The sequence below is a fragment of the Macrotis lagotis genome, chromosome 8 (genome assembly GCF_037893015.1).
Source record: "Macrotis lagotis isolate mMagLag1 chromosome 8, bilby.v1.9.chrom.fasta, whole genome shotgun sequence".
NCBI lineage: Eukaryota > Metazoa > Chordata > Mammalia > Peramelemorphia > Peramelidae > Macrotis > Macrotis lagotis.
The window spans coordinates 183,485,576-183,498,289 of record NC_133665.1 but is presented as its reverse complement, the minus strand read 5'-3'; the positions used below and the strand labels follow the sequence as shown (position 1 = coordinate 183,498,289).

General features: G+C 46.5%; 1 protein-coding gene across 2 annotated transcripts in view; it reads left to right on the top strand.

Annotated features, from left to right (window-relative positions):
* Window positions 1–41: 41 nt before the first annotated feature.
* The window catches only part of OXSR1 (oxidative stress responsive kinase 1), a 94,492-nt gene continuing 81,819 nt past the window's right edge, over window positions 42–12,714 (top strand). Inside the window, exon 1 of one of the 2 annotated variants that reach the window (XM_074199126.1) lies at window positions 42–174. In XM_074199126.1, coding sequence (XP_074055227.1) covers window positions 105–174 — 70 coding nt within the window. In that variant the 5' untranslated portion in view covers window positions 42–104. The remainder of the gene's footprint in view (window positions 175–12,714) is intronic. The other variant, XM_074199125.1, reaches the window with a different exon arrangement.

Here is a 12,714-nt window from a genome sequence, read left to right as displayed (position 1 = left end):
GCGGCTGCGGCTCGGGCTCCGGCTGCGGCCCCGCTCGGCTTGGGATCCCCGGCGCGCCCGGGGGCGGGGGCGAGAGCGGGCCCGGAGGCCGCGGCGCGGCCGCCATGGCCGAGGATGCGGGCGCGCTGCCCTGGTCCATCAACAGGGACGACTACGAGCTGCAGGAGGTGATCGGTGAGTGCGCGTGCGCCGCGGCGGGGGCGCGCCGGGCCGCGGGGGCGCGCGCGCCCCCAGGGGCTCCCCCGCCCCCCCGCCCCCCAGGCCCCTCGGAAAAGCCGGGGCGCCTCGGCCGGAAGGGGGCGGGGCGCGAGCTGGCGTGGCCCGGCCGGGGGCGTGGCCGCGGCCTCCTGCAGGTATTAGGCGCCGGCTGTGTGCAGGGCCCGGAGGGGGAGGGGAGGGGAGGCCCCGGGGCCCCGGAGGAGGCACTGGGGAGGCCCGCGGCGCCCCCTCCCCAGCCGGCCCGCGGCGGCCCCCCGACTCGCCCGGCCGCGCTCCTGGGCGCCCTTGTCTGCGGTGAGAAGGGGTTCCCCCGGAGCCGGGCCGGGCCGGCCCCCGCGGGCCCCCTGCTTCCCCTGGCATTGGGGGCACCAGCGTTGGCACGCGGCTCCCGAGCGGCCCTGCCTCCCCCGTTCCCCAAAACTGAATCTTGCCAGAAAATGCCCGTGGCCGAGGCTCGGCAGTGCGTGGCCCTGGCGGAGCCGGAGGCCCGGAACGCGCCCCCAGACAGGGCCCCGGGCGGGGGGCATCGGGCGTGCCCTCGGCGAGGCGCCCCCTCCCCTCCTCGCGCCGGGCCCGCGCCTGCTGCTCACAGACGGCCCCTGAGGCCCCGCTTCCTCCCGGTCTTGGGGGGCTGGGGCGCGTCTGCACGGCGCCGAGGACACGCGACGCCCCCCGGACGGGCAGGGTGCGGACGGACTCCAGCAAGGAGTGGGCACCGGTGCCCGTGCCCCGCTGAAGGGCTTGAACATGACTCCTCTCCGTTTGGAGCGTTTTTGTTTGTTTTGTTAAATATTGTCCACTTCCATTCTGCTTTGGTCCAGGCTCGTCTGCAAGTTGGCAGGGAATAACCCCGTTAGCCGCTGCTCTGGGAATTTTTTGAGTGTTTTAAGGAATTAATTTCCCCCTTTATTAAACTACATTCATGTTACTAGCATCGCTATTAAAGATTGCCTTGTGTCAACATGGTAACCTTTTAAACCTCATAAATATAAATGATTTTACTTTATTAGGTTCAAATACAGACAGTGGTGCGGTGGTTTAGAGCTCAGGAGGACCCAAGTTCAAATGGGACTGCAGACATGGACTAGCTGTGTGACCCTGGGCAGGTCCCTTCACCTCTGGCTGCCTCAGCTTCCTCAGCTACAAAATGGGGATCATTAATGCCTACTTTCCAACGTTGTTTTAAATCTCAGCTGAAATAATGCTTGTAAAACACTTAAACCTGGTTTAGTATGTGTAGGATATAAGCACCTACTTATTCCATCCTTCAGGTAATATCTCAGTAGTTTTTATGAATGGGGAGTCTTGGCTACCCTTTTTCTTCATCGTAAGACAAACCTTGCTACAAATATAAAAATAATCCATGTGCAATTTTTTTTGGGGGGAGGGGAATGGGAATCTATGTAAGATATACTTTGGTGTCTTACATGCCAAAACATAAATGTACTCAAGTGTTATCAGTGATGGAGTTTCAATAGAGATACCTTCATGGTCTCCAAAAATATTCCTTTTGTCAGGAGCAGGAAGGCTCTGGCTACCTCTGATTGGGCATTCCTAAGAATTTGGAACAAGGATTGAGGCTTGTAGACATCCCATCAGACCAGCAACATTTTAAAAAATTACTCAATTATTGAATAATGAAGCCATGAAATTAAAATTTAGTAGCATGTTGATTTGTTTTTAACCTAAAAATATTTCTTTCCCTAAGACATCTCTTTCCCCGAGCTGTTCTTGGTGGCTGATTCAGTTGGTTTCATAGACGTAGAGGAGATATTGCCAGGTTCAGCACTCGGTGTGTCCCCCCTCCGGCTTTTCACATCTCAGCAATTAGAATTCTTGAGTTTAAGTTTAAGAAGCTATGCAGGACTTGGCTGAGCTGTAATGCTTTCTCCCTCCTTCAACCATCTTCTGGAGTTTCTTCTGGATCAAATAAAACATGCCAAGTACAATTTGCATGGAAGGGTAGAGGAACAGATAGTGGCTCTAAAGGAGTAAAAGGTTTAAATTGGAGTGTTTTCTGAGAACTCTTCAAGATTTACAACTAGAAGAGAAACTTAGAAATATCCTCCCTTTTCACATAAGAAAACTGAGGTCCAGAAAGGGAGCTGCCATTCAAGGATCCCACAAGGGACTTGAGTAGCAGAACCAAGTGGCAGGGTCACTGTGGGAAGAGGCCTTTCTTGCACTGCTCTCTTTCTACCTGTCTCTGCCAAGAAACGACTTCTGTGGCATTCCTGGTAGTTGGTTCTCTGGGTCCTGCCAGAACCAGGAAGCCAGCCTAGAATGGCTCCTGCCATAAGAGTGAGTCAAAATTGACTTTGCAGGGACTTGTGACTTTAGCTTCTGCTGCTGGTTTCTGGGTGCCAGCAAACCAAGGCAGAGCCCCTTGGGCACGATACCCTCGAAGACATCTGGCCAGCCGGCCTGCCTCTCTCCACTGCTCCCTCTACTGGAGGCCAAACATCCCTGGCTCCTTGCATAGGACCCTTTCAGACCCCCTTGACGTCCTGGCTTTCCTACTCTGACTGTTTTCCAACTTGTCAGGGTCCTTGCCTGGAACATGATTCTCCAGATGTGTTCTTATTATTCTCCAGATGTGTTCTTCTTAACCATCATCTCTCTGGCTTTCTGAAAATTGTTTCTGTTAATGCAGATGCCTATTATAACTCGAGTTGAGCCCACAAAATAGTTGCTTCTTAGGAATCTTTGGGAGATCTCTCCTTAGAGGTTAGAATCAAAGTGGTTTGTAAGTAGTGTGTTTCTAGAATTGTAGATTTGTCAAAGTCCTTTGAGAGTGAAATATTTTCAAACATTTTCCCCAGCAACATTATTTTACATCATGCTTTGCATTTGTCGAACAGATAAACAAACATACACTAATTTGACATTCTGAATGTCTAAAGTCTTCCAAACCAGAATAATTTTTCCCCTTTAGAAGAAGGTGAATATTTGATTTGCAATTAATGAAAACAACTTTGACATTTACTTTTAAAGCTTTATTTGGTATCCTGACGAGAATCTTGATAGCCCTGGGTTTTCTCTTTAGTCTCTTTAGTCATTGATCCCATTTTTAGATTTACGTTCTTTTGGTCATTTTTTTAAATGATGATAATGAAATCAGAGGAGAAAAATATGATGCCCAGATAGACTTTTCAACCAGAAATTAAAGGGAGCAGCCTGTATGATATGTAAAACATAGTGGTAGAGAGGTCTTGAATCTTTTACCAGAGGAAAAAAGCTGGGAAGAGGGTTAGGAGCATGACTTAGAGTCTCCTTACGACAGTGGGGAATTTTTAACAAAGTGATCTTGTAACCAAGTCTGGTAAATCAAGGTGGTAAATTCACCTTACTATGACTTTCCCACAACTCTGGAAGGTCAGCCCTTGCTCAGAATCCAGTGTATTTATTAAGTTAGAAAGATTTATCTACTCATAAGATCTACCCCAGGCTGAAAATCTTTGTCCCTTAGCCTTCAGGTGAAGAAGCAAGAGGGAAAGCATTTGGTTGATGACAAAAAGGAGAAAAAAATAGAAGTGACCTTCTACTGCTGCTTGTGACGTCCTCCAAAGCCTCCAGAGGAAAGGGTTGCTGAGTTCTTTTCAGAAATGTATTTAAAGGGGTGGCTAGGTGGCGCAGTGGATAAAGCACCGGCCCTGGAGTCAGGAGTACCTGGGTTCAAATCTGGTCACTCTTAATAATTACCTAGCTGTGTGGCCTTGGGCAAGCCACTTAACCCCATTGCCTTGCAAAAAAAAAAAACCCACCTAAAAAAATGTATTTAAGATGGGAGATTTTGGCCCCTATGTATCTTGTGGAAATCTTTGGCTTAAGAAAGAACGTCTGAATAGTTCCTTAAAATTATGGAATGAGTCACTTGGCTTATAGCATTCTTGGGGTGTGGGTCATCCAGCCTCGGGTAGGTCTTTGCTGATGGAGACCTTTTGGTCTCCAAATGGGCTACCCTTTGAAGCAGCTCAAATTAATTTGCCTTTCTGAAATTGCAGCATCATCATGGCCTTGGAACTAGGAAGAACTGGGTTCAGATTCTGTCTCAGACACTTACTAGCTGTGTGACTTTTGCCAGGTCCCTTACCCCTCTAGGCTTCAGTTTCCTTAGCTAAAATGAGGGATTTCTTCCTGCTGTCCCTGCTTCTTATTGTGCAAAACAAGGGAGATTCCTATCCCTCCAGACATGGCTCAGTCTCCCTGACTTCTTAGTTGACCTCCCTGCCCTCTGACCAGCGAATTCACGCTTTTCCAGATGTGCCTGTTTGTCGGGGCCATACCTGAAGGTACCTGGTAGTGGACACAACCTTTCCCATGGGCTCTGATCAGGCCTGCCTCCTGCTAAATATTTGGTTTCTGTCACCTGTCCCCTCTCAGTCATGGACTGCTCTGAGACTCCCCCCAGAGGAGACCTGGACACCCATCTGTGACTGTCCTCCCAGTCTCCCCTGACCTGTCTTCCTTGGCCTCACCTGTTGTTGATTGAGCCTCCTTTGAGGGGGAGAAGTGGCACCCGTTCCTCTGACCCTAGAGGTAACTAGTGGGCAGCTGGGAGGTTTGAAGTCATAACCCTCAGGGAGGGACTGTGTCACCTTGACATTCTTGAGAGCCCGGGAAGGGGGCAGGGGCCGGGCTGACAGGCGCCTGTCACCCTCTGGACTGGTTTCTTTTTCTGTTTTCAGATTTGTCTCCCTGCACCTGGGCAGTGCCTGGTATATTGTAGGGACTTCGGTGCTTTCTTGAATGTCTTAGAAAGGGAAATTGTAAATGGTTCAGAGGAAAGAAAGGCACGGAAACCAAAAAAGAAAAACTGGTCAACAGAGGTGGAGGGTTCTCCATAATGAGATCGACATAAAATGTCCTTGACACCAGCCCTGGGATCAGCAAGACCTGGGTTCAAATCCAACTGAAGATGCTGACTAGCCTTGTGACCCTGATCAAGTCACTGTCCAGAGTCTGCCTCAGTTTCCTCAGTGCTGATAATAGCACTGACTTCCCAGGGCAACAATCCTGAGCCATGTTTGTAAAATCCTTTGTGAACCATAAAAGCATCTTATAAGGGCTAGTAGCATTTTAGCCAAATCTGGGGCAGGTTCTTCAGTAGGAGGAATTTCTTTTGATTGAGGCATAGGGGAGGCTGGGCTTCCTGGGGACCACCTTTGTAGAGGGATACAGACAAACCACTGAACACTGAGAGGAAGGGCAGGGGTAGGTCCCCTGGCGCATCAAGTAGAGAGGGAGGGACCTCAGAATAGCATCTTTTTAATAGATGAGAGACCTGAAGGCCACCCAGGACTGGACTAAGGATCAGCCAGACCGGCCTGTGCTGAGTTCGAGGGGAGCCTTCCCTTTGCATTCTGCTCTGGGCAGGTCACCAGGACATCATGTTGACTGGGCACTCCATGGGTTCTAGCCCATTGGCTATCTTGGCAGACTGCCTGAAAGTCTCATCATCTGGACATTGTTGAGAGGGAAGCAGGCTGGGGGCCAGGCTGTTCAGGGCCACGCATCGCCATCTGCCTTGCAGGAGCATCTGCGGACCCGTGTCCCCTCCAGGAAGACTGATGACAGAGGCTGGAGACATGGCCATCTCTTGGCATGGTCCCTGGGAGCCCCAAGGAAGCTGGAGTTGGCCTGGCATCTTTGAACATTGTTCATCAAGGGCTTGGGTGAAAGCATCCAGGGGCACTGGTCAGATTTGCAGAAGGCAGGGCATCAGATGGACAAGCTTGGATTTGTGTTTCAAAATGGGGCAGCAGGAGGGAGATGGCTGTTCATTGGAAAAAGAGGGAACATTCTGGTCTTTGTAATTTAGCAACAGACCTTTTTATTTAGTATTTATTGTATGTCAGGCCCTGTCAGGCTAAATCCTGGCACAGCAAAGAAGGAAGGGACCCTAGTCCTGTGCTCAAGGCTGCTTCATTGGTTGGGGGAAGACAACACAGATACGTAAGTCTATGTGTCATACGTTAAAAAATATATCCAGGGAGTTTGAGGAGGGAAAGTAGAAGTTGGGAAGGTGAAGTGAAAGTTCATTTACTGTGGGGTAGATATAGAGATAGAAAGGGCAAGCTGGGTGAGTGGAGAATGAGGCCCTGAGGTTGTAGACCTGGGTGGTGCCCTGAAGGAGGTGGTGGGGAAGTTGGAGATTAGAGGAGAAGGGTCATGAAACCCCCAAGTCAAGTTCTTGAGTCTGGGCCTGAAGCTGGGGCTTCCTTTGAGAAACTGTGGGTCTGGGGCCCTGCATGGAATTGAGCTTCCTTTGGATTGTTGGTGATGGAAACACCTTTTAAATTCCAGAGCTCCCAGTTTTATCCCTCTTTAGGTGTACAGAGCACTTGGCTTCCATTCTCTTCTGATCTCCACTATCCCCAGGCCTTGGACCTTATGGATGTGAACTCCACCTTACTCTGGGCCAGGTGGTTCCTTGTTGGGGGGGGTGAGGGCAGGTCCTGTTAGCTTAAAGGTCAGAATTTTTTTTTTATGCAAGGCAATGGGGTTATATAACTTGCCCAAGGTCACATAGCTAGGTAATTATTAACTGTCTGAGGCTGGATTTGAACTCAGGTCCCCCGACTCTAGGGCCGGTACTACCTAGCTTGCCTTCCTCTAAACATCTAAAGGATAGTTGGGATCTTTTGTTTAAGGTTGGGCATAAGGCCACAAGTCACATTGAGTCTAGGTTGCCCAGCTCAGGTGAAGGGATGAGCTTGTGTGCCCATCGTTGGCTGATCCTCCACCCCTCTGGTACCTTTGTCCACCAGGGCAAGCCATGAACACTGTGTACATGATCCATGCACTGGCCGTGAAGATCACGGAAAGGAACCAGCCAGGAATCACTCTTAAGTGTATCTTACTCAGAAAAAGACTCCAGGAGACAGATATTTGAAGAATTGGCATGTGTTTTTTTGCTTAGTTCTCGAGTGGTAAATGAGTAGCAATGGGTCGACTAAGATGGAGGGATAGTTCCTCTCCTTGATTAGAATGTTCTTAGAATTAGTCTTATTCCCCAGGGCAGAGAAGAACTCACCAAGGGAAGTGTTCAAGCCCTTCTTATTCCAATAAGTCTTGATCAGTCTTTGGTCTCTAGGGATGTTTGCTCTATATGTTAGTGAGGAAGAATATCTCCCACTCACCATCATTACCTGCAGAAATAACAACCTCTGTTTTTACAATGAATGGGAAGTAGTAAAGAGAAAATCTATTATCTCTTCTCAAGGTACCCCCCCCAATAAACTACAGATTTTTGTTGTCATCCTTACCCTAGTGATCTTTGTGGATGGAGGAGGGAGGGGTTGCATAGCTAATCTTTGAATCATTTCTCTTTGGCTTTGGAATATATTATATTTCCACTCTTCATAATTATGTTTTGGCCAGGCTGTTATTAAAATCATTTTGCATTTTATAAGTAACAAATGGTTATTTGGTGTAACTGAAAGCTTATTGTCAGGGGAAAGTTGAACTAAGCTTAAAACATTTTTATAGTGATTTATTCACAAAATAGATAGGAGAGAATTTATTGTCCTTTAAAAAAAGGCTAACAGTCAGGCTCCACCCTTGCAGTTCCAAGGGAGTTTAGGGAGGTTTAGTCCTAGGTGCTCACTTAAGGTGCCCATGCTACTTAGACGGTGGCCATCAACTTGGTGGGTCAGCAATCCACTGTGAGGTGGTGCAGCACATGAAGAAGCAGCTTTGCTTTGGGGAATAGATGTCTTTGTTGGATTATTCTGAATTTTACAAGTACCTCTGGATATTGTCTCCCTCAGATGAACAATTAACGGGATTTGGGGGAAACTTATTTGTTAATTTTTTTTAAGGGATCAGGATCAAAATATAATTGACAAAGCTAAGCGCACATTTATTTATTTATTTATTTTTTAAAATGATATAAATGTTATTTGTTTTCCAGTTACATACAATGGTAGTTTCTACCAATTTTTTTTTTTTTTTTTTTTTTAGGTTTTTGCCAGGCACATGGGGTTAAGTGGCTTGCCCAGGGCCACACAGCTAGGTCATTATTAAGTGTCTGAGACCGGATTTGCACCCAGGTACTCCTGACTCCAGGGCTGGTGCTTTATCCACTGCACCACCTAGCCACCCTGTACCAATCTTTTTTTTGCAAGGTTTTGAATTTTATAATTTTCCCCCCTTCCCCCAAGAGAAAGCACTGTGATATAGTCTTTACATTTGCTTGCATGGTACTACCAATATAAATTGAATGTGTTGAGAGAAGAAACAGATCCCTAAGGAAGAAAGAAAACATTAGAGTTAGTAAAATTATATAATACAAAAGACAACTTTTTAAAAATTGAAGATAATAATCTTTGGTCTTTGTTTATACTGCACAGTTCTGTCTCTGGAAACAGATGGCATTCTCCATCACAGATCCCCTAAAATTGTCCCTGATTATTGCACTGATGGGGTGAGCAAGTCCAGCAGGGCTGATCGTCACCCCATGTTGTTGTTAATGTGTATCATGTTCTGGTTCTGCTCATCTCACTCAGCATCATTTCATGCAAGTCTTTCCAGGCTTTTCTGAAGTCCTGTCCCTCATGATTTCTTATAGAACAATAGTGCTCTATCACACACATAGACCACATTTTGTTTAGTCATTCCTTAATTGATGGGTGTCCCCTCAATTTCCAATTTTTTGCTACCACAGAGTTGCTTTGAATATTTTTGAACATGTAGGATTTTTCCCTTTTTTCATGATTTCTTCAGGAGACAGACCCAGGAGTAATATTGCTGCATCAAAGGGTATGCATAGTTTTATGATCCTTTGGGCATAATTCTAAATTACTCTCCAGAAAGGCTGGATCAGTTCATAGCTCCCAACAATGTATTAGTGTCCCAGATTACCAAATCTCCTCCAGTATTCATCCTTATCCTTTCTGGTCATATTGGTCAATCTGAGGTGTGAGGTGGTACCTCAGAGAAGCTTTAATTTGCATTTCTCTAAGCAATAATGACTTAGAGCAGTTTTTCAAATGACTTTAAATACCTTTGATTTCCTTGTTTGAAAATTGCTTTTGCATAACCTTTGGCCATTTGTCAATTGGGGAATGGCTTATTTTTTTTTTTTTATAAATTTGACTCGGTTCTCTGTATATTTTAGAAATGAATCCTTTGTCAGAAACACTAGTTATAAAAAGTTGCCCACTTTACTGCATTTCTTTTGATCTTGGTGGTTTTGTTTGTTCAAAAGCTTTTTAATTTAAGGTATATGTACTTTTAAATGTTCCTTACTAAATCCATTGACAAAACATGTAAAAACTAAAGGAGACATTGTATATGAAACCATCCATGTCAGTGTAGGTTTTTAAAAGTCTCTTAAAGTGAAATAACAATAATATTGACGTTTTTCTGTGTCTTCTTCAGACTTACCATATTTATGTTTATTTTCTTTTGGTCATTTTCCTACTTTTTAATATTATTTTCTTTTTTTTTTAAACGTTTTTGCGAGGCAAATGGGGTTAAGTGGCTTGCCCAAGGCCACACAGCTAGGCAATTATTAAGTGTCTGAGGCTGGAGTTGAACTCAGATACTCCTGATTCCAGGGCTGGTGCTCTATCCACTGAGCCACCTAGCCGTCCCTTATTATTATTTTCAAAGTCTCTGTATGTTGTTTTATTTCATCAATTAGTGTTTGCCCAGTTTTTTTCCTCTGTATTTGTCATTTTTTGTAAAATAGTAATAGTAATATAATTGTATTAGTATGTTGTTTTTCACTCCTTTAGATTACTTCCAGTTACCTTGTTGTCATGGATAGTAGCAGAGAATCTTCTTTTTTAACTACTTGGTTTTTTCCATGTCAGTAGTATCCGATTAGTGCACATGCATGGCTCCTGTTGTCTAATTCGGTGTTCTTCCTTCCCACCCCCCACCTCCATTATACCAGTTAAACCATTCCTCTAGAGATCTGGGCTGCCAATTCTTCTACGGGCATATCAGACTGGAATGGTGAAGTATTTTTTCCCGTTAGGAGAGCTGAATATGGCCTCTCAGAGTGTTTTAATATGCATTTCTTTGATCACTTTGACCACTGTTTCATGTGATGATTAAGAGTCAATGGAAGATGAGCCTGGAAGGGTGGATTGGACTCAGGTTGTTCCAGATCTTGACCGGAAGGCCAAATATTTGAAGTGCTGAGATGCCGAGAAAGACGGACCCCCAGTTAGGCCTGGCTCCCCAGAAGCTCCTGGGGGAGACCAGAGACAAGCCTCCAGATGGCAACCCCAGAGGGATGGGGCCAGAGTGAAGGGAGCTTGGGAGGGGCTTCTGGGAGAAGGTAGGGTTTTTATCTGGGGCTTGAGGGTAACCCGGGGGTGGAGATGAGGAAGGAGGAGGACAGCCACAGTGAGAATGCTCAGAGGTAGAGAGAAAGTGCTTGAGGAAGAGCTTGGAGACCACTGTCCCAGCAGAGATGGGGGGTGGGGCAAGGCATACAACCCAGCCCCAAGGAGCAGGGCAGGTTAGGGGAAGCTTTAAGTTTCATCTTGGGGTAAATCAGTTTGCCAGCTGAGTGGTGGGTGAACAGGATGGGCAGAGACTTTGGTAGTGGTCCAGGATTGAGGGGAGGAGAACCTGGATCAGAGCAAAGAACCCAGATGAGAAGCCTTCAGATGGGGGAGTGAGGGGCGGAGAATCTGGGAAGGCCACTCAGAAGTTGAAGAAGCAAGAGGTGAGGAGGGAAGGCAGAGGCCTGGAGACCGGAGGGGTGAGAAACAAGGTGAGCAGCAAAGCAGGCTAGGGGAAAAGATAGGCTGGTTCTTTGTTGTGTAGCAGGATTTATATTTGTTCCCAGAGATAAGAGAAATAGGATTTGAGGAAGAGAGCTCTTTCAGGAGAGTCTAGGTGCAAGTGGTGGGCAGCGGGGTGGCGATGAGGGAGAGCTCTCTGGAGCTGCAGATTTTCAAGTCAACAAGTCAGGACTCCTGGCCATACTCAGCATGGGGATTGATAGATGCCAAACTAAAGGCGGAGTACTAAAGGAAGCTGGGGGGATGGGGGAAAAGCCAGGGGAGCCTGGATCACTGAAGGAGTGAGTGGGGCTGGCCCCGGAGCCCGGCTTCCATTCCCCAGCTCCAGGGAAATGATCAATGAGAGGAGGCATCTTCAAAGCCTGAAGATTAGGAGTGGAGGTGAGGGAACCCAGAGGAGAGGACAGGCTGGATCTGTGGATGGCAATGAAGCCTATGGTGAGCTGATAAGGCTCTTGCTGAGAGAGAGTGGCCAGGCCATTCCTGTGAGGTGCAGCCCTGGAGGGGTCAGGCTGTGTTTGGTGATGGACTGAAGGAGTCCAAGAGGGAGTATTAATCCTCCATGATTAGTAGTCATCTTTGAGTTTCCTCAGACTTAATGACCAAGATTCAGGAGAAGAGCAGAGGGAACGGCAGCATTTCTGCTTTAGAGCTGGTGGGAGATTTTTGGCCAGAACGCCTCATGAACCTGCTTCTTAAAAATATGAAGGAATTGTAGTTTGTGCCTAGTGAGCAAGTCACCCACCTAAGGTTATGGAGCTGTTGGAGATTAGTGTTTTTATTTGTCTATTCTTTTTTTTAGTGGCGTTAAGTGGCTTGCCCAAGGTCACACAGCTAGGTCATTATTAAATGTTTGAGACGGATTTGAACTCGGGTCCTCCTGACTCCAGGGCCGGTGCTTTATCCACTGCGCCACCTAGCTGCTCCTAGTGTTTTTATTTGTGTCCTGTTTCCTGAGCTTTCTACTTCATGTGGGCCTGCACCCTAGTGGCCTTTGGCTCCACCAGTCCCTTAGTGATGGGAGCCAGTAAACTCACTTTTCAGAGCTGATTTCCTTACCCATCAAAGGACTTGTTTTGTAGAAATTTACAAACTTGACCTCTCAGCACGTGGCGGAGAGCTTAGCTCACAATGGATGCTTGATAGATGTTGGTAGAGTTGAATTGAAAACTGACCTTCAGTTGTGTATCTGTAGTAATTCGAGGAATGAGGAGCTGGTGATGTTATATAAGATGGAGAGGCAGCATACCTGAGTGAAGTGTCCTTTTACAGAGATACTAAGGAGAAATTGAATATGGAAGGTCTGAGAAGGCCTTGGGGAAGAGGGAAGGGAGCCCAGGGGCATCGGGTCTGGAAGGCCTCCTACAGTGATTTTGAACTTTCTGTTTTTTCCTTTTTTGGGGGGGGGTGTAAGATTTTTGATTTTCATGTTTTTCCCCTGACAGAAAGCAATCTAATATAGGTTACATGTATATAACTATTTAAAACATATATCCATATTAATCATGTTGTGAAAGAAGAATGAAATTGAAAAGAGGAAAAACCATAATACTTAAGACAACTTTTAAAAATTAAGTTTTGGTCTGCATTAAAACTCTACAGTTCCTTCTCTGGACATGGATGCATTGTCCACCACAAATCTTTTAGAATTGTCTTGTGCTGCAGAGATGAACTCAAGCCCATCACAGTTGATCATCTCACAGTGTTGCAGTTACTGTGTCCAATCTTT